Below are 22,799 nucleotides of genomic sequence, written 5' to 3'. Positions count from 1 at the left end.
GACATATTTGGCTACTGAATATGCATCTAGGCCTTGAACAATCAATTAAATGCAAACCAGAATGTTTCTGTTGTCAATTTACTTAGAATTCCTTTTGCACAGGAAGCCCATTCATAAAGAAGTAATCTGGTGATGTTACATATAGAAAGCTTCATTGGACTCCTGAAAAGGCAGTAGAAGCCCTTTAGTTTTAAATGTAGCGTGTAATATTAGAAGCCACTTTTAAAAATGTATTTTATTTCTTTTTTAAAATTTTTTTCTAGAGAGAAAGTGTGTGTGAGCAGGGGAGAGGGGAAGAAGGAGAGAGAGAATTCCAAGCAGGCTCCATGCTCAGTGCAGAGCTCAACACAGGGCTCCATCCTATGACCCTGGGATCATGACCCGAGCAGAAATCAAGAGAAGAATCAGACACTCAACCAACTGAGCCACCTAGACACCCCTAAAATTTTTTTTGTTTCGACTATAAAATGGGTCTTGCTTTTTTCAGTTATATAAAATATATGTTCTAGAAACATTTCTGAAGGTTACATTGAAGACAGAAAGCACCCTGCATTTCAAATATTTATTCTGCAAAAGACTTTTCCTCTGAATTACCTATTCCAATGTATGCCTTTTTTTTAAAATCTTAGAGAGCCAAACTCAATACCGCTTAAGACCTCAGTTAGGCACGAATATTTTTAAAGTTCTGCTCTTTAATTTTAAAGTCCCATGGTCCCAAAGAAAATCCTTATTTAAAACTCCTAAGAAATGAGTAACCTGTGTTGTAGTTTCTACATTATCATTAACTAATTTGAAATCTCTCATTTTTTCAGCATGATGTTTATTTCTTCACAAAAAGGGCCACTAATTTCTGGCTCTCCTTGTGTAGGAGGGATGCAGCTAGAAAAATTGTGAAGTTACTATTCAATTAGATGTTATTGGTGATGACTTGATTTTGGCTATGTGTAGCAGTGATTCAAAATGACAGTGTCTAAAAAAAACATAAAAATAAAACAAAATAGCAATGTATAAACAACATAGAAGTTTCTTTCCTTCTGATATAAAAGTCATGTGACAGCTCAGTCTCATGAAATCAGCAATGGCTCAAGTCCTATCTTGTGTCTCCCCTAACCACATAGTCCAGGATGGCTCACTAACATATCCACATTCTGACCAGAAGGTAAGGAGAAAGAAGAAGGGATAGGCATTACATCACTTGCTTACACATGACACTGGTCAGAATTTAGGCATTTGATGACACCTAGCTGTGACAGAGACTAGGAAATGTAGCCCTCATATTGAGTGGCCAGATTTGGGTACCAGGAATAGCTTTTGTCATAGAGCTGCTCTCGACAACTAGAGTTATTAAGTGATATCATTATGGTTCAGTGTGATATAACATATGTGGGAAATTATCTGATAGAAAGTTTTTAGTGTTCTGTATGCAAAGCATTTTTCTCATTTATTAACTTAGGAATTTATCATAGAATATATAATGTCCAATTCGAAGGCCTTTTATTTTTTTTTCAAGTTCTTATTTAAATTCCAGTTCATTGTGGTACTTTCTCTTATACCTTTTAGAAACTACAAAAAAGGAAGTTCAGAAAGATCCATCTTGTGAAAAGTCCCAAAAAATAGAAGGAAAGTCATGGTCAGGTGACTCCTCATTTAATCCTCCTTTCATTTATACTCTAGAACAAAAACATTATGAAAGTGAAATTAAATTGTCCATGTTATGGAATGTATATTTTTTAGGTGAACTTTTGACATGTAACTGGAATATGGATTATATCAAATGCGAAGAAGAAGAACAAGCAAACTTACTCTACAGTAGCTCCAGGTTCACAGGTACATGTCAGCAACCAAATTAGGAAGGATAGATGGCAGTCCAGTTGATGAATTTAATTTACTGTGGTACCCCATGAACTTAGCCAAGACACAATGGCAGGATGATCCTTGCATTATTTTGTCACTGAATTGATGGATCTAAATATATACAAGGTGGATGTTTTTGGTGGTAGTGTACATGTAGGCATGTGCTATTGATGAATGCTTTTCTGCCTTAAGTCATATGCATTAGTATATAATTTGTTTTGACCATTACATGGCCCTACAACTTCTTTGAAGCTATGATACAGGTGTACAAAAGGAATCAGATATTGGATATTGGAACTCAGTGGAAATCATTCCAGCTATTCCTCTCCCTTGTAGTCCCATAACTCAACATGTCAGACAGGTGAGAATATGTCATGTTTTTGAAGACTTATAAAGAAAGATCTACTCAACAGCAGAGAGAGCAAAGACTAACTTTTAGTTCTCAAATAAACCATGTATTAAACAATGATTATTCCAACCAGTACTCATATTACTACAATGCTATTTTATCATTTTATCTTTCATCAACAGGCAGTATATTTGATTACTAATCATATTAAGATTGTTTTCTTCCTATCAGCAAATTTTTTTCTCATTTAAGCCTGGGTCAAATAACAAACTTCCTATCCTCAAAATATTTTGGTAAAAATGCATGGCATTGGTCAAGCTCTTGTGGCCTATACTAGTTCATATTCTTCTGGTCTTACTTCTTTATTTCAGTTTTGCTTTACGACCTAAAAAACTGCATTGGTGATTATTTTCAAGTCATGTCAATCTCATATGGAAGGCATGAGGGCATGAATGATTGAATCGATGAATAAATCAAACATAAGTCACTGGGCTGATATCTTATGAAATATGCTTCATAACATTGAGCTTCAAGATAAATATATTAGTCAAGACTCTTTGGGGGAGAGATTGCAATGGTATTTATAGATTTGTTTAACTGTGAAGTCCAGACTACAGCTGGCTTCAGGCACAAATGAATCCAAGGGCTCAATAATAGCAGCGAGACACCATCTTTGCTTCTCAGCCCCGTTCCTCTCTGTGTAACTTTCAGTTTTAGGTAGTTTTCTTCATGTTGTGGCAGATATATTTATAAGAGTATTGCTAAGCCTATATCCTACTAGTTCAGGAATCAGAATACAAAAAGAGTGATTCTTCCCCAATAGTTCCCAAAAAAAAGTTCTGGGGCTCATTCTCATTGGCATATGTAGTGGATTACATTGCTGTCATATAGAAATCATTGGCCAGACCTATGTCACGTAGTCATTCTTGTCACGAGGGTGGGGGAGGCTGAGTGCCACCTGATTAATCTAAACTGACAGTGGGGAAGAGATGTTTTCCTCATGAAGGGAGCATGGATTCCTAACAGGAAAAAAGTAGCAGGTGTTTATTACAATAAGTACTCGTATATTTTCTCTAAGCTTTAAGAAATTGTTCACTTTACTGTTTGTTGTATGTTTCTTGCTTAATAGACCTACATGCAATTATCAGAAATATTCAGTCTTACAAGGAAGTAAAAGGTGGGAGTGCTTTCAATGGAGTTTCCTTCAATCTGCTCCAGTTTGTGCAACTTCTGGAGACATTTGTTGGTGAAGATGCCCCCCTGAGTGTCAGTGAGACCCTCACATCCTTTTTTAAGAGGGGCTATGTTGAAACAAAAGAGGAGAAAATAAGTGGCTTAGAACAGGTGAGTAATATTATTTATCAATAAAACAGGTGAGGTCAGAACAACAACAGCCTTGTGAGTTGACTGGACAAACATCCCTGCAGATGAGAAATTAAAGCAGAGTAGAATGGTCAAGGTCACACCCTAAATAAGCAATTAAGAGGGCTCGAACACAGGTCCCACAATCCCTGGGTCAGAGCAGCCTAGGGCTACACACACATAGACAGACCCCAGGCTCTAACTTCTTCAGGCTGAAGTTGTCTTGACCCCTGATGGAGTCAGTGTCTGCTGCCAATGATCTTAAATGCAGATTTGTCTCTGTGTTAGAGGTGGAAGTCTTGCAGTTGAGTGGGGGAGCTCCTCCTAAGAAATTCAGAAAATTTCACTGAGTGAGCGAATTCTTTCTTGCAACAGGGACTGCTTCATGCATAATGTAATATGGTTCTGGATTTTGGAAATAAAAAGTCCTGTGTAAATCCAATGTAACAGCACTAATACATTAAGGGTCCCTTTGGAATTGCTCCTCAGCCTTCTCTACTCTGATTTAGGCCTTTTATCCTGCACATGGCCTCTTACTGTTTTTCCCACTTAATCCTCCTAGCACTCACTCCCAGCTGGCCTTGACTAAGGAGAGACTGGATAGGGCAGTGGTTGGGAGTATGGCTTCTGGAGGCAGAGCACCTAGACTCAAACCATGGTTCTGCTGCTTATTTGCTGTGTGACCTTGTGCCGGAGCCTTGACAGCAATGCTGGCTCAGTTGCCTTATTTTCAAATGAAGATATAATCGTACTGACCTCACCAGGTTGATAGGAGAGTTAGATGTGTTAATTCAAGTACTTAAACAGTGCCTGACCCATAATAAACCTTAACTATTATCATCTTCTTCAATTCTCTTGTCAGAAACCCTAAATAGTTATAGAATTGAGGACAGTGTTTAACCTGAAATAGACTTTCTTGGCCTCTTTTAACCCATGCACTCCAGCTCAGTTTCCCAAACCTGCCCTCCTGACTTGACTCATGCTGACCCAGTACTACCATCAGTTGAAGTCACTGCTGCCCCTCAAAGGCAGGCTCTCTGGTCAGAGAGAGCCTTTGAGCTCCTTTGAGCCATTCTAAGTATCTCAGTATCCAAGTTCCTCTAAAGTTGTAGAGGAGGGGCACCAGGGTGGCTCAGTCAGTTCAGGGTCTGACTCTTGATTTCGGGTCAGGTCGTGATCTCACAGTTCATGAGTTTGAGCCCCACATCAGGCTCTGCACTGACAGTGCAGACCCTGCTTGGGATTCTCTCTCTCTCCTTCACTCTCTTCCCCTGCTGTGTGCTCTCTTCTCTCTCTCTCTCAAAATAAATAAAATAAACTTTAAAAAATTATTTTAAAAAATAATAAAGTTGTAGAGGAAAGCTAAAGTCATCGTCATCAGACATGAAAAGTATTCTCCAAACAACTGACCATTTAAAAAATTACTTTCCACATAGACATTATTAAACAACAAAAATTCAACTGAGTAACTTTAAAGATCAAATTGGCTTGATTCAACAACTCATGAGTTCAGCAACATCTCATCCAGCAATAGAAAGGAGCTCTGAAGGGCTGCAAGGTTTTTTAAAAGGCAGAAATGGGGCTGGGAAGGCAAATTATTACTAAAGAATGCATTATTCCAGGAAGGTCGCCTTTCTAACAGGAACAGAAGGGGTCTATCAAGTGGATTATCTCACTAGTGCTGACTGGGTATTTCCATGATGACTGGTTAAAGGTTATGCCTGGGGAGCCGAAGGTGCACTTAGGTTAATTATTAAGCCATGATTTACTGACATGGGGCGTGGAACAAGCCTAGTGTCTCTTTTTTAACATCTCCCTACCTAACACCATCCATCCATCATAGCCCATTTCATACTTACGACTGTGGGATGTTGTAAACTTCTGACATTGACAATGCAACAAAATGGTGTCAAAGTAAAATTTAAGTTTTAAAACCTAGAATTTCATAAAGCCATGAAAGTGTTATTGCAAAACTGCTCAAAATGATTGCAGTCATTGGCAAATGAGGATCTGAGAGTCAGGTCCATTAACAAATGAAGAACTTCATGGAACCAAGTAGGTACTTCATGGGGGTGATTTGAGTATCAATGAGATAATGGATAAAGAGAGGCCTTCAGATGTGGTATATATACACAGTGGAATACTACTCGACAATGAAAAAATAAAGAAATCTTGCCATTTGCAACAGTGTGGATGGAACTCGATGGTATTATGCTAAGCAAAGTAAGTCAGTCAGAGAAAGATACCATGATTTCACTCATGTGGAATTTGAGAAACTCAACAGATGAACATAGGGGAAGGGAAGGAAAAATAAGATAAAAACAGGGAGGAAACCATAAGAGACTGTTAAATACAAAGAACAAACTGAGGGTTGCTGGAGTGGGGGGCCGGGGGTGTGGGTTAAATGGGTGACAAGCGTTAAGGAGGGCACTTTTCAGGATGAGCACTGGGTGTCATATGCAAGAGATGAATCACTGGGTTCTTTCTATTCCTGAAGCCAGACTACACTTCATGTTAACTAACTTAAATGTAAATAACAAAAAGAGAGAGAGAGAGAGGCCTTCAGGAAAACTGAGGAAGTCCTTGACTAACTTTTGCAAAAATGACTGATTGCCCTATGGAAATGGTGTCCTATTGGGCAATCATATAATTTTAGGTAGGAAATATACTTAAAATAATTTTGTTCTACGAATTATCCCATAGTTGCAATTACATTTTGTTAAGCGATACTAGGTTTAGTAGTAGTTTTATTTTGCAAGAAGTTCCAATCAAACCTTTTCTACCATTTATTGTATGCCACTCTGGTCTCCATTTTAAGTAGGTTGACTCAGAGAAGCCTTTTCAGGTCTCAGTTCTTTTTGGATAATGAGCGCCTTTTAACTTATTTTTATCTGCCCCATCTTCCCTAACAGACAGCACATTCCTAGGGCATACGGTGCTGAGACAGAGAGAAATGCCATGTCATCATCTCATGGGACAGTGGGGGCAGATATGCATGAGTCACCGATGAAGCCTGTGCAGACCCATAGCCCTTGTTAAATGAATGAGTTCTGGTGTATTCAGAGCTGTTGGAAGCAAAGACAGTGAGGGTCCCCACCAATGAGAGGTGACTAGATGACCTCAGATACCCAGGCTCTTGTCTTCAGTTCTGTCTGGGCTTTTCAGGCATTGGCAGTGATCTCCAAAAGTCTGGAATGCTTTGCAGGGCAGGGCTGGGTGAAGGACATGAGAGTGGTAAGGGTGATCAGGGATGCCCTTGTAAGGAGAGGCAGAGGCCCCTGCTGCCACTCCTCTGACCACCCCTCCAGTAGCATACAGAAGTTGTGTAAAGTAGCTTTATGTGCTCTGGTTCATTCCTGCCTGTTATGGTTCAGAAACTTTTTAAAACTGAGCTTCATAACCAGACTGAATGATGGAGTTTTCCCAGTCCCAGTCCCCGGGAAGGTGCCTGGAAAGAGGAAGTTACCTTCCTACTTGGGAGTAGAGGTGAGAAGGGCCAACTGGCACCAATGATCACCCCGGCTGCAAGCAGTGACTGCTTGGTAAGGGACCACCAAACCTAGCAGAGGACAAAAAACAAGGCCAGCTGCTGCAGGCCTTTCTGTTCAGCCCTATTTTTTTTTTAAGATTTATTTATTTTTGAGAGAGAGAGCACAAGCAGGGAAGGGGCAGAGCTGGGGGGAGGGGGGTGGACAGAAGATCCAAAGTGGGCTCTGCACTGACATCAGTGAACTCGATGCGGAGCTCGAACTCATGAACCATGAGATCATGGCCCGAGCTGAAGTTAGACACCCAACTGACTGAGCCACCCAGGTGCTCCCAGCCCTCCCTTTGCCTGACAAAATTGGGTTAGCCCTCAGGCCCATGAGACAGTCCCAGAGTTAATGCCTCAGAACTGTGTGGGAGCAGGTGGAGGAGGTGTATACATGAGGCACGACCTTGAAAACTGTCTCTAGCAGGAACACCTGATGCTCTAGCAGCTTCCCCAAGCTCCTGGGAAAGATTGCCTTTGTTGCATCCCTGGTAGACTCATAAGGAACTGTTGTTAATAAAATGTCCCCATTTTAAATGCCTTGATTTATAAGTCTCCGAGGAAGCATGCATGAAAGGAGGGCAGAGAACTGAGCCTCAGGAATACTAATACTTAGGAAGCAGGGAAAGGACTGTCAGACAAAGCCCCTGAGAGCCAGTTGTAGAGGTGTAAGAGCCAGCAGGAGGTTTGCCATGCTATGAAGTGCTTTGAGAAGGAATGCTTTGGAACAGGGGCTGGAGTACCTGGCTAGTCCTTGGGGACATCTGAGGACAGTGTCAGCAGGGCAGAAGGAGCCTCTAAGACAGCAGCTGGTTTATCAAGTCAGATGAAAGAATCAGACCCCTGAGGTGCCAGGGGACTGAGGTCATGTCCCAAGGGCTGAAAGAGACCTCAAGAGTGGATGCCCTCCCAGTAAACAATGTATGCTAGCTTATACCAGCACCTTCTTGGTGACCTGAAAGAATCTCCAGTTCTAGGGATTGACCTTCCAAATGGCAAAGTACAGTAGAGGAACCATTTATAACTAACATTCATCTGTTTAAATTTGGGTGACAAAGTCTTAAATATGTTCAGCTACCTTGGGTCCCTTTGGCATTGGAGATGGCAGAGAGGATCATATGAATGCAAGGTCTTCACTTCCTTTTACAACCTTGGGCTCTAGGATCCTCATGGAGGCTTTTTTACTAGATAGAGCACACAGCCCAGGCCCTGGCCTCTGCCTCAGACATCTATACCGAAGAGGTAAGGGCCACTGGCCCTGCCTCCCCTGCTCCTCAGCCTGGAGAGCTGGTCTACATTTTACAGTTCAGTCTGTAGTCAGGATCCTCAGCAAAGTGACGTTACATCAGTCTCCACAGGGCTCAGGAGTTCTTTGATGCTGCCTCTACCCCAATAAGCAGTTCTTCTGTTGGCCCCCTTCCCATTGCTTTTATACAACTTTAAAGCATCAATACACCTGAAAAAATTTAAAAATTTTTAATTCTTTAGTAATATATATATATATATATATACATACAAACTTAAAATTTTTAACCTGTATCCATTAAAAAATTTTAATTCTTTAATAAAATATATACATGAACTTAAAAAATAAAATAAAACAGGTGAGGTTACTATTATTAGTAAATCTCTAACCTCAGTTACTCCTAATGTGGCTTTTTAAAAATTTACAAACTTATCATCTTATTTCAATGAGCATAGTCATTAAATATTTTATTTTATTGTCAAATGGTCCAAGATCACACTCCAGAGAATTCATTCCCCTAATAATAACATGATTGCTAGTGTCAAGAGATGGTTTATTGTACAGCTTTGTTTTTCCTCCTCTGAAGCTTGCAGAGCAGATTCTGAGGACCACATATGTGTATGTGCAAAAATGTGTGTGTGTGTGTGCACTGTTTATCTGCTTTGTGAATGCATTTACAAGTGCACATACCTAGAAGTACAATTATGATTTGAATATATATTTTTATTCATGTGAATCCAGGTATTACATATTTCCTAAAAACTTACTACTTATTTGAGTGATAGATAAATGCATACATGTTAGCTGATATAAACAATTTATGTGCTCTTTTGTGAAATATGTAAATTACATTCTCCAGGCATATCCATCAGCCTCATGAGTCTTCTCAACCTAATTCTAGAGTTGATATCCCTTTTGCCTCCTCAATTGCAGTTCCCCCTTTTAAACAAATTCTATATATTCACTTTCTTTTAGTAATTAAATCTAGATAACAGTTACTATTTTTTTTTAAGTTTATGTATTTATGTTGAGAGAGAGCACACAAGTTGGGGAGGAGCAGAGAGAGAGAGGGACAGAGAGAGAATCCCAAGCAGGCTCTGCACGGTCGAGAGGCTCAAACTCATGAACCATGAGAGATCATGACGTGAGCAGAAGTTGGATGCTTAACAGACTGAGCCACCCAGGCACCCCGATAATAGTTACTATCTGACTGATATTATAATTAATCTAGTAAAAAATCTAAAAGGTAAATAAAACCAACGTCCAGTTAGGTCAATGTTAAATATAAAAAGTAATTTTTGAACATGGTTATTTTTCATTTTTTGAACACTGCCACTCATCCTCCTTAACTACATAGCATATCCCCCTCCCCACCCCCCAAGAACCCAGGTCAAGCATACCATACGTTTATCACATTCCTAAGCAAACAGCAAGGGAGTGGAAAGGAATGAATCAAAGATTCTTAAGGAGTGTGGCCCCCTTTCTAAGTTAATGTGTTTTAGTCCAATGCAGAGAATGCCTGTTTTTGTTTTTGTTTTTGTTTTTGGTCTAGAGGTGAAACAGAGAAATAGTATTTAGAGTATTAACATTAAATGCTTCATTTTACCATTAATATCATGCTTAGTCCAAGTTTTTTCAATAAAGCTGTTTTTAGAAATAGTGCTTCACTTTGGGGGAATAAACCTAGGATGGCAGCTAGCACAATAAATAGTGTGTCTTCTGTGCTTTGTTATCCGGTTTCTATCCTAGATTAGACATAATGCTTCCAGAGTCCGACGGGAACTTCTCCTAGAAGCCCTGTTTCAGAAGTGGGACAGTGATGGCTCAGGCTTCCTGGATCTGAATGAAGTTGATGAACTCTTGTACACATACAAGGAGGGAATGGAAAAAGAATCTATGAAGAAAGGTAAAAAGATGAGAATTTTCTCATTAAAACTGTGGTAACAACTTGGTTTCAAGTTTTCTAGTACTATGTCATACATAGTTAAAACTCTCATTTTGAAGCCACAAGACACCACTTCACGGCTATTAGAATGGCTATAATTTTTTCAGTTTTATTGAGATAAAATTAACATATAATGTTGTGTAAGTTTCAAGTGTACATGTGTTGGTCTGATATCTTTATATACTTAGAAATGATTACCACAGCAGCATTAGTTAACACCTCTATCACTTCACATAATTACCATTTCTTTTTTGTGGTGAGACCATGTGAGATCTATTCTCTTAGCAAATTTAAGTATATAATATTGTTAACTATAATCACCATGCTGTACATTAGATCCACAGAACTTATTCATCTTATAGCAAGTTTATACCCTTTGACCAACAATCCCCCATTTCCCCCAACCCCATCCCCTAAGAACCACCATTTGACATTCTCAGTTTGGCTTTTTTAGATTCCACATATAAGTGATATCACACAGTATTTGTCCTTCTTTGTCTGATTTCACTCAGCATAATGCTTTCAAGATCCATCCATGGCAACACTCTATCTTTTTCATGGATGACTAATACTCCTGTGTGTGTGTGTGTGTGTGTGTGTGTGTGTGTGTGTGTGAATCACACTTTCTTTATCCATTCATTCACTGATGGTTAGTTTTTTTTCATACCTTGGCTATTGTGAATAATTTTGCAATGAACATGGTGATTCAGGTATCTCTTCGAGATTGTGATTTCATCTCTTTCCATTAGATACTCAGAAGTGGAATTGCTGGACAATATGATAACTCTATTTTGTTAATGTTTTTTATTTGTTTGTTTTGAGAGAGAAAGAGAGAGGGCACAAGTGAGGGAGAGGGGCAGAGGGAGAGAGAGAGAATCTTAAGCAGGCTCCATGCTCAGCACTCAGCATGGAACTCAACGCAGGTTCGATCCCACAGCCATGGAATCGCAACCTGAGCCAAAATCAAGAGTCAGATGCTCAACTGACTTGAGCCACCCAGACACCTCTATTTTTAATGTTTTGAGAAACATCCATACTGTTTTTTATAGTAGTTGTATCAATTTACATTCCCACCGGCAGTGCACACTGGGTCCCTTTTCTCCACATCTTTGCCAACACTTGTTATCTCTTGTCTTTTTGATAACAACAACTCTGACAGGTGTGATATGACATCTCATTGTGACTTTGATTTGCATTTCTCTAATTGTTAGTGATGTTGAGCATCTTTTCATGCACTTTTTGGTTATCTGCATGTCTCTGGAAAATTCAGTTTCTTTGCCCATTTTTAAATTTTTTTTTCTGTTTAGGTGCATGAGTTCCTTATATATTTTGGATTTTAACCCCTTATCAGATATAGGATTTGCAAAAATCTTCTATTCTGTAGGTTTCCTTTTCATTTTGTTGATTGCTTCTTTTGCTGTGTAGAATCCTCTTCGTTCAATGTACTTCACTTATTTACTTTTGCTTTTGTTACTTATGTTGTATACTTTAAAAATAGAAAAATAGCAAGTGTTGACAAGGATGTAGAGAAGTTGCAACCCTCGTACATTGTTGGTGGGAAGTGTAGAAAATGTCAGAGCTATCAGGAGTGTATTGTGTTGTAGAGTGCTTTGTCCAAGACCTTAACTCTTATCTAGTTAGATTCCTTCCATGTGCCTAGCTACCCTCACTCTTGGGGTTAAAAAAATCCAAAACATTCCTCAATTCTGCCTATTTTCTCTTCTTGTTGTATCTTTCTGCCTCTACAAGGTCCGATTCATCTCTCAAGTCGGTCTGGCTTACAAGTTTCTCCTGAATTTACTAACTTAACCACTAAATTCTCCTTAATGACTTTTCTTGTCCTATACTACATTTTTCTCTTCTGATCAAACTTCCCAATAAAAAGTTACTAAAATTCTTATTCTAGTATAATAAGTTTCCTCATTCATTTGATTAGATTCTAGTATAAATGATTTTGCTTTTTTACTGGGTTTAAGGATTTATCTGGTGACTCTTGCATATTAGATTTCCAATTCTTAAAGTGTATAGTAAGTGAAAGAAAGAATGATCAGGGTTAGTTAAGTTCTTCAACCTTTTAAAAAATTATTGTATTCGTTTATCTTCAAATGTACCTAAGTTTATCAATTGTCATGTGTTCTTCATTCACTACATCTTCTGCAAACTTGACATTAAACTACACTACTTGTCTTAGACTGCATCCAAAGAATGGAATTTCAAAGGGCACAATGAGATGGTTTCCACTTATAAAGTGGGAAAATTTTATAATATAAAACCATGTTCTATAGAGGAAAACACCACACAATGGTCAGGAGAGCTGGGTTCCAATACTGGATCTTTCACTTAATGGTCACAGGACCAAAGAGAAGTTACTGAACCTCAATAGATTCAGGGGTCCTCATTTGTAAAATGAAGGAATTAGACGTGATAATTTCTAGAATTTAAGAAACCTGAGGATGACATTATAAGGAAGTTCCAATATATATGAGTGAAGTACAGCAATAGGGATAGGTAGAAAGTATAAAATGTAATGGGTTAAGCCCAGCAAATGAGAATGAGGAAAGTAATGAGGAGACAGAAACTGCTGCCAGAAATAAATTTCTGCAAGCAGGAAGAACAAATTATTCCCTGCAAGGGTAGGCTTATACAAAATGACTCTCTCTGAACACATGTTGGTAGCCACCTGGCCTGAGGAGATGATTGCTGAGCTGATGGCCATATGGAAGAAGAAAGGCAGATTTAGCTTCTTTTAAAAAGGGAGAAAATTCCAAATTCAAACATTAGCTAATAACTGATCAGCAAATCTTCAAATAGCTCTTTGTTTCATTTTGTTTTGTTTTGCTCTACCCTTCTTATCTATTTCTGTGTCCAAGATTAAAAATTGGATAAAAATTGGAGAAATAGGATAAAGCCACAGAATTAGAAGTGTCTATAAATGTTTCTGCTGGTATTCTCAAAATGGAAGTTGTCTATATAGAGGGGGCAACTTGAAACTTTTAGCTGGTAATTTCCCTGTTTATTCTTGTCTAATACAGCTCAATCTTTAGAGGAGAAATATTACATATAAAATCTGTAAAACATGTGACCTGTCTACACTGTAGAACTTAATGGAATAGATCACTCTTTCCCCATTACTTCCCATGGAATAGCTGTTAACATTTCTGGATATATATACCCTCTAATTTCCTATTAAATGATAAAATTTACTTTAATATAAAAATTTCTATATAAGTAGGACATTTAACTCTTTTAAAGTTATGAAATTTTGTCCATTCGTCAGTGGATCCTGAGAAACTTAACAGAAGACCATGGGGGAGGGAAAGGAAAAAAAAAAGGTTAGAGAGGGAGGGAGCCAATACATAAGAGAGTCTTAAAAACTGAGAACAAACTGAGAGTTGATGGGGAGTGGGAGGGTGGGGAGGGTGGGTGATGGGTATGGAGGAGGGCACCTGTTGGGATGAGCACTGGGTGTTGTATGGAAACCAATTTGACAATAAATTTCATATTTAAAAAAATAAAAATAAAATAAAATAAAATGTTATGAAATTTTTGTGATGCATTTTGTAACCAAATTCCAGAAATCTTGAACACTTATGAACCATGTTTATTCAGAAAAATCTCATTGAAAAACTCACATAGTGTTTTTTTTTTTAATATTTATTTATTTTTGAGAGAAAGAGCAAGCAGGGGAGGGGCAGAGGTAGAGAAAGAGAATCCCAAGCAGGCTCCACACTGTCAGCGCAGAGCCCAATGAGGGGCTCAAACCCACCAACTGTGAGATCATAACCTGAGCTGAAATCGAGAGTCGGACGCTTAACCAACTGATCCATCCAGGCATCCCACATAGTGTTTTTTAAAGAAACTGAAAACCGGACAAGAAGTTAGTGTAAAACAACTGCTGTTTCTTTACTCTGCAACAAGGGATCTTTAAGAAACTCTTCAGTCTTTCCTTGATTGTCGTGTCTTTGACAATTTGAAGATTATAGGCTGTTTGTTTATAGTATGTCCTCCTTTTAGGTTGGTCTAATGTTTCCTTATGATTAAATTCAGATTATTCATCTTTACCAGGAATGTCACGTAAGTGATGCTATGTTCTTCTCATTGAATCCTAGCAGAAGTCCCATGATAATAACATGATGTCTGTGGAGGTTCTTCAAAAAATTAAAAATAGGACTACCCTATAATCCAGTAATCAAACTACTGGGTATTTACCCAAAGAATACAAAAACACTATTTCAAAAAGGTACATGCACCCCTATGTTTATTGCAGCATTATTACAATAGCCAAACTATGGAAGCAGCACAAGTGTCCATGATAGATGAATGGATAAACAAGTGAAATCTTATGGTATTTGTCTTTGACGGGCTTATTTCACTTGGCATTATACTTTCTAGCTCCATCCATGTTGTTGCAAATGGTAAGATTTCATTCTTTTATATAGCTGAATAATTCAGCCATAATTTGTTAAGAAACAAAACAAACAAGCAAAGGGGAGAAAAGAGAGAGAGACAAGCCGAAAAATAGACTCTTAACTATAGAGAACAAATAGATGGTTGGGGAGGGGGGGCGGTGGCGCGGCTAGGTGAAATAGTAGCTGAAGGGCCTTAAAGACGAACTTATCTTGATGAGCACTGAGTAACATATGGAATTGTTTAATCACTATGTTGCACCTGAAACCAATGTAACACTGTATGCTAACTACACTGGAATTAAAAAAAATTTTTAAAGATGATATCTATCAGTCCCTTCCATTTAAAAATTACTCTTTCTCCCTTTGTAATTAATAGATTTTTTTTGTGGTTGTACTTTGAAATCATAGAAACTTTCCCTTTTTTTCTTTTTAAATATTTTATTTTTAAGTAATCTCTACACCCAATGTGGGGTTTGAATTTACAACCCCGAGATTAAGAATCCCACACTCTACTGACTGAGCCAGCCAGGTGCCCCAGAAACATTCTCTTCCTTATCAAACTTTTTATTTATTTGTTATAACAGTATGTATTCATGGTTTCCTATTTTATTCAACATGTTGTAATCCAACACTATCATTATTTATTTTAATGTTCCTATTGTCTCAGATTTGACCAATGGGAGTCCTTTCAGTCTGAATTTTATGTCCTCCCCTTCCCTCCAATATTCTATTATGAAAAATTTCAAACATACAGCAAAGCTGAGAGAATTTTATAGTGAACACCTATATATCCATCACCTAGATTCTATCATTAACATTTTATTACACTTTTAAAAATTATTTATTCATCTCTTTATCCCTCCATTTCTCTTATTTTTTTATACATTTCAAAATAAATTGCTGACCCCAATACACTCCTCCCTAAACACTTCGGCATGTGTATCTTTAATTAGAATTCAATATATGTTAACAGCTTTTTTTCTTTTGAGGTAAAATTAAACAAATGAAACACAAATTTTAAGTGTACATTCACTGAGTTTTGGCAAATACATAGATTGTGTATCCAAAACCCCTCTTAAGATATAGAACACTAAGTTCCCTCATGCCTCTTTCTCACTCAATCCCCACCACCCAATCCCCAAGACAACCACCCTTCTGGTTGTTTTCCACTACAGATATGTTTTATCTCTCTGAGTTCATATATATGGAATCATTTGTATGTACCCTTTTGTGTAAAGCTTCTTTCACTCAGCATATTTTTTTTCTTGAGATTCTTACATGTTGTTTTGTGTACCAACAATTTCCTTATTTTGTTTGTTTGTTTGTTGAGTAGTATTCTGTTGTATGAATAAACTATAGGTTGTTAGTCCATTCTTCAACTGGTAGTCATTTAGACTGATTTCATTTCTTGGCTATTATGAATAAAGATGCTATAAACAATCTTGCACAAATCTTTTGTGCAGATACATGTTTTTATTTCTTTTATAATAAATACCAAGCGGTATGATTTCTGGGCTATAGGGTAGATATATTTTTAGTTATATTAAGAAAATGACAGAATATTTCCTGTGTCCTTTTAACATGTATCCATCATTCTTTGAGTACTTCCTTGCTTTGCACAATGAGATGTTCTAGATTCATCTTATACTTTCCTACTGCCAGCATGGAATCACCCATTTCTCTAAGGAACCTTGGTTTCTTTTAGTGGAGAATCGTATTTAGAGGCCAAGATCTTGGTTCTTTTTTTTTTTTTTAATGTGCAATTTTAATGATTTTAAAAATTTATTTATTTATGTATTTATTTGTTTATCCTTGAGAGAGAGAGAGTGTGAGTGAGGGGCAGAGAGAGGGAGAGAAAGAGAATCCCATGAGGTGCACAGAGAAAGGGAGAGAGAGTGCAGAGCCCAGAGCAGGGCTCCAGCTTACCCAATGTGGGGGCTTGAACTCACAAATCATAAGATCATGATCTGAGCCGAAATTGGATGTTTAACTGACTGAGCCACCCAGACATCCCAAGATCTTGGTTCTATACATGCTCATTGCTTCCAGGTCCCTGCTCCCAAGTTTCTCATAGGGAGTGTGTGTGTGTGTGTGTGTACACAAAAATTTACATCTGTACATATCTCTGTAAATATCTATTAATATTAAAAGCTGTAAGTTCAAGGCACCTGCCTGGCTCAGTTCGTGGAGCATGTGGCTCTTGATCTCAGGGCTGTGGGTTTGGGGCCCATATTGGGTGTAGAGATTACTTAAAAGTAAACTCTTTAAAGAAAAAAATAACTGTAAGTTCACACTCATACCTCCAAGTCCAAAATAGTAACAGAGTTCATTCTAGTTTTCTCCCTTTTTGTAGCTCTCTTCTTCTCTCTTGCTTGTATTATCCTAAATTTGTTTATTTATCTAATCAGTCCTCTTGTATGGAACTAATCTCCCATCACACTGTCCTCTCCCCCACACTGATGTTCTTTCCTTCTCACTACACTTAAGTCTCAACACCCTGTATTAATCTCCCTTCCCCCAGTTGCCCTCCTTACTCTGCTCAGGCTCTAACATCCCACAACATTCCCCCCCCCCCACACACACACACACACCTCACGAGGATGCCTCTCATACATCCCCTTAAGTTCTGGCATTCTGTGACAAGAGACCTTTTCATGTAGATGCTCTCCTTAATCAAACTTCTGATTCCTCATGCTGAGCTAAGTCCTACCTGGAAGACCTCATTTTGCTTGGGTCCTGATTCCCCATGCTGGGCTGCCCCTATACACAGACACCCTCCTCACTCTGTTTATGTTCTGACTTCCAAAATCAAACTGTCCTTCCATTTGGATGCCCTTCTCACTCTTCTCAGGCCTAATACCCCATGTTGGGCATCTACCCCATGTGGGTATCCTCTTCATCCTGCTTGGGTTCTCACACCCCAAGCCAAACCACCTCTGCAGGGCCACCCTCTTGACTCACATAGGCTGAGATTGCCCTTGCACCTGGGTAACATCCTCACCTGCTCAGGCTCTGACAACCCATGCCTATCACTTCCTGAACAATGCCCTCCTTACCCCACGGGATTTCTGCTACCCTATTCTGCGCCACTGGGCTTACTTTGACCAGGAGAAAATGCTTACCATGCCTTACCTCACCAATGGCTTTAGGACCTAATTGTTCAAGAAGGGAAAGGAATAAAAAGAGGAGGAGAAGGAGGAGGAGGAGGAGGAAGAAATGGAAGAGGAAGAACCCACAAGTTAATTTAATTCAAGACTATATCAGTTAGGACCCTTTGAGTTCAAGTAATAGGAAGCCCAGCCTAGAGTGGTTAAACAAACAAAAAAAAACTTTATTGGTTCATATGATAGAAAAGTCCAGGGCTAGTTCAGAACACAGATTTGGGAGTTCAAATAATGACATGAGGACAAGTGTCTGCTTCTTTCTTTTTCTTTTTCAGTCTGATCTTGCTCTTTTCTATGTTTTGACTCATCTTCATACAGCCTTCCCCCTTGTTGAGTCCAGGTACAATCTCACATCCTCCAGTCCAGTGGGAATAAAAAGGAAAATATCCTCTTGCTAGCAAAGAGTTTGGCATTAGTCTGGACTAAACCAACCACTCTGCCTGAAGGAATAGAATGTCCTGACTGGTTTAGGCCTGAGATGCATGCTACATCTCTAGAACCATGATTGGAATCCTACTCAAACAAATGAAGTGAGATGAGAATGGAGTAGTTTCCCCAAAACAAAATTTGGGATACTAGTAATAGAAAGACGAATGGATGTGATAGAGCAAAAATTAACAAAAGTTCACACTAGAGGGGAGAAGTTAAGATGACGGAGAAGTAGGGGGACCTTGGGCCTTCTTCATTCCTCAAACACAGCTGTATTGAGGTCAGGTCACTTGGAGCACCCAGGAAATCGATCTGTGGACTGGCAGAAGGATCTCCCTGGTCGGAAGGAGATAGTGTGGCAGGTGCGAGGCTCATTTTAACAGACAAATCAAAGCACGCCTAGTTGAATATCCAAACACTCCCAACTGTAAGCAAGGAGGAGCTCTGTAGAGGACTGACAAGTGGGAAAGAGCAGCCAAAATGCAACAGCAGAGGGTAAACAGCATACATCAAAAAAACTTCCTAAAGTGCCAGGCTCTTGACAGTGTATGACCCCTTTTTAATACAGTATTATTCTCAGGTGAAGGAAACATAGCAAGCTTTCAAAACATGCAAAAGACAGAAACTTAGCCAAAATGACAAGTGGGAAGAATTCTCCTCAAAAGAATGGTCAAGAAGAAATCACAGCCAGGGACTTGCTCAAAATAGATATAAGCAATATATCTGAAAAGGAATTTAGAACAATAGTCATAAGACTACTAGCTGGGCTTGAAAAAAGCATAAAAGACACCAGAGAAACCCATCCTCCAGAGCTCAAAGATCTGAAAACTAGTCAGGCTGAAATTAAAAATGCTATAACGGAGTTGCAAAACCAACTGGATATATTCACAATGAGGATTGAAGAAGCAGAGGAGAGAATAAGTGATATAGAAGATAAATTTATGGAAAATAATTAAGTTGAAAAGAAGAGGGAAAGAAAACTAATAGATTACTAAGGGAAACTTAGGGAACTCAGTGATTCTAGAAAGCAAAAACAATATCCATATCATAGGAGTCCCAGAAGAAGAAGAGTGGGAAAAAGAGGCAGAAGGTTTATTTGAACAAATTTTAGCTGAGAACTTCCCTAATTTGGGGAAGGAGATAGGCATTCAAGTCCAAGAAGCACAGAGAATGCCACTCAAAATCAACAAAAATAGAACAATACCATGGCATATCATAGTGAAATTTGAAAATACAAAGATAAAGAGAGAATTCTGAAAGCAGCTAGGGACAAAAGTTCCTTAACCTACAAGGGTAGACACATAAGGTTAGAGGCAGACCTGTCCACTGAAACTTGGCATGCCAGAAGGGAGTGGGAGGAAATATTCAACGTGCTGAATCGGAAAAATATGCAACCAGGAATTCTTTATCCGGCAAGGCTGACATTCAGAATAGGAGAAATAAAAAGAGTTTCCCAGACAAACAAAAACTAAAGGAGTTCATGACCACTAAACCAGCCCTGCAAGAAATTTTAAGGAGGACTCCACAACTCTACAGGTAAAATAATGGCACTAAATTCATGTCTTTCAAAAATCACTATGAATGTAAATGGACTAAATGCTCCAATCAAAAGACAGAGGGTATTAGCATTGATAAAAACAAGACTCATCTATATGTTTCCTACAAGAGCCTCATTTTAGACCTAAAGACACCTTCAGATTGAAAGTGAGGAGATGGAGAACCATCTATCATGCTAATGGACATCAAAAGAAAGCCAGAGTAGCCATACTTATATCAGAAAAACTGGATTTTAAAACAAAGACAATAACAAGAGATGAATAAGGACATTATATCATAATTAAGGGGTATATTGATCAAGAAGTACTAACAATTATAGGGGTGTCTAGGTGACTCAGTCAGTTAAGTGTCCAAGTCTTCATTTTGGCTCAGGTCATGATCTCACACTTTGTGAGTTCAAGCCCTGCATCAGGCTCTATGCTGACAGTGTGGAACCTGCTTGGGATTATTGGTCTCCTTCTCTCTCTACCCCTCCCCCAATCTCACACACACACACACACACACACACACACACACACACACTTTCTCTCTCTTTCTCTCAAAATAAATAAATAAACATTAAAAAAAATTTTAAAGAAAAAGTACTAACAATTGTAAATATTTATGCCTCCAACTTGATACACCCAAATATATAAATTAATTAATTAAAAACATAAAGAAACTCATTGATAATAATACTAAGAGACTTTAACACTCCACTTACAGAAATGGGCAGATCATCTGAGCAGAAAATCAACAAGGAAACAATGGCTGTGAATGACATTCTGAACCAGATGGACTTAACAGATATATTCAGAACATTTTATCCAAAAGCAGCAGAATACACATTCTTCTCTAGTGCACATGGGACATTCTCCAGAATAAATCACATACTGGGTCACAAACCAGTCCTCAACAAGTACAAAAAGATTGAGATCATACCGTGCATACTTTCAGATCACAACACTATGAAACTTGAAATCAACCACAAGAAAAAATTTGAAAAGCCCTCAAATACATGGAGGTTAAAGAACATCCTACTAAAGAATGAATGCGTTAACCAGGAAATTAAAGAAGAAATAAAGAAATACATGGATGCCAATGAAAATGAAAATATGACAGTCCAAACCCTTTGGGATGCAGCAAAGGCAGTCCTAAGAAGAAAGTATATTACAATTCAGGCCTATCTCAAGATGCAAGAAAGGTCCCAAATCAACAATATAACCTTGCATCTAATTGCTAGAAAAGGAAGAGCAAATAAAGTCTAAAGCCAGCAGAAGAGAAATAATAAAGATTAGAGCAGAAATAAATGATGTAGAAACAGACAAACAAGAAAGTAGAACAGATCAACAAAACTAAGAGCTGGTTCTTTGAAAGAATAAACAAAGTTGATAACCCCCTAGCCAGACCTATCAAAAAGAAAAGAGAAAGGACCCAAATAGATAAAATCACAAATGAAAGAGGAGAGATCACAACCAACACCACAGAAATACAATTATAAGAGAATAAGAGAACACTATGAAAAACTATATGCCAACAAACTGGACAATATGGAAGAAATGGAAAAATTCCTGGAAATTCACAAACTACCAGAACTGAAACAGAAAGAAATACAAAATTTGAACCGACCCATAACCAGCAAAGAAATTGAACCAGTAATCAAAAATGTCCCAACAAACAAGTCCTGGGCTAGATCCCTTCCCAGGGGAATCCTATCAGATATTTAAAGAAGAGTTAATACCTATTCTTCTCAAACTGTTCCAAAAAAATAGAAATGGGAGAAAAACTTTCCAAATTCATTCTCTGAGGCCAATATTACCCTGATTCCAAAACTAGACAAAGACCCACTAAAAAGGAGAATTACAGGCCAATTTTCCTGATGAACATGAATGCAAAAATTCTCAACAAGATACTAGCAAACTGGATCCAACAATACATTAAAAGACTTATTCACCATGATCAACTGGGATTTATTTCTGTGATGCAGGGCTGGTTCAATATTTGCAAATCAATCAACATGATACACCACACTAATAAAAGAAAGGATAAGAACCACATGATCCTGTCAACAGATGCAGGAAAAGCATTTGACAAAATATACCATCCATGCTTGATAAAAACCCTCAACAAAGTAGGGATAGATGGAACATGGCTCAACATCATCAAAGCCACGTATGAAAGACCCACAGCTAATATAATCCTCAATGAGAAAAACTTTCCCCTATGGTCAGGAACAAGACAAGGATGTCCACTCTCACCATTACTATTTAACATAGTACTGGGAGTCTTAGCCTCAGCAATGAGACAACAAAAAGAAATAAAGAGCATAAAAATTGCAAGGAAGATGTCAGACATTCACTATTTGCAGATAATATGATACTCTGTGTAGAAAACCTGAAAGACTCCACCAAAAATTGCTAGAACTAATACGTGAATATAGCAAAGTCGCGGGATATAAAATCAACATGCAGAAATCTGTTGCATTTCTATATGCCAATAATGAAGCAGCAGAAAAAGAAATAGAGGAATCTATTCCATTTGCAATTGCATCAAAAACAATGTTACCTAGGAATAAACCTAACTAAAGAGGTAAAAGATCTGTACTCTGAAAAGTATAAAGAAATTGAAAGGGACACAAAGAAATGGAAAAGAATTCCATGCTCATGGATTGGAAGAACATCGTTAAAATGTCTATACTACCCAAAGCAATCTACACTTGTAATGCAATCCCTATCAAAATTACATTATTAGGTATTTACCCAAAGGATACAAAAATACAGATTTGAAAGGGTGCATACACACCAATGTTTATAGCAGCATTATCAACAATAGCCAAACTATGGAGAGTGCCCAATGTCCACTGACTGATGAATGGAAAAAGAAGATGTACATGTATATCTATACAATGTAATATTAGTCATCAGAAGGAATGACATCTTGCCATTTGCAAAGATGTGGATGAAGCTAGAATGT

General features: G+C 38.2%; 1 protein-coding gene across 13 annotated transcripts in view; it reads left to right on the top strand.

The window, feature by feature from the left end:
* Nucleotides 1-22,799, top strand: part of EFCAB5 (EF-hand calcium binding domain 5) — a 188,083-nt gene that overhangs the window by 125,606 nt on the left and 39,678 nt on the right. For 12 of the 13 annotated variants that reach the window (XM_042966610.1, XM_042966608.1, XM_042966609.1 and 9 more), the window contains 4 exons: nucleotides 1,561-1,635; nucleotides 1,735-1,827; nucleotides 3,333-3,547; nucleotides 10,093-10,249. In XM_042966610.1, coding sequence (XP_042822544.1) covers nucleotides 1,561-1,635; nucleotides 1,735-1,827; nucleotides 3,333-3,547; nucleotides 10,093-10,249 — 540 coding nt within the window. The remainder of the gene's footprint in view (nucleotides 1-1,560; nucleotides 1,636-1,734; nucleotides 1,828-3,332; nucleotides 3,548-10,092; nucleotides 10,250-22,799) is intronic. The other variant, XM_042966612.1, reaches the window with a different exon arrangement.

This window comes from Panthera tigris, chromosome E1 (genome assembly GCF_018350195.1).
Source record: "Panthera tigris isolate Pti1 chromosome E1, P.tigris_Pti1_mat1.1, whole genome shotgun sequence".
Classification (NCBI taxonomy): Eukaryota; Metazoa; Chordata; class Mammalia; order Carnivora; family Felidae; genus Panthera; species Panthera tigris.
Note: the sequence above shows the minus strand (reverse complement) of the source record. Positions and strands in the feature narration are given on the sequence as shown.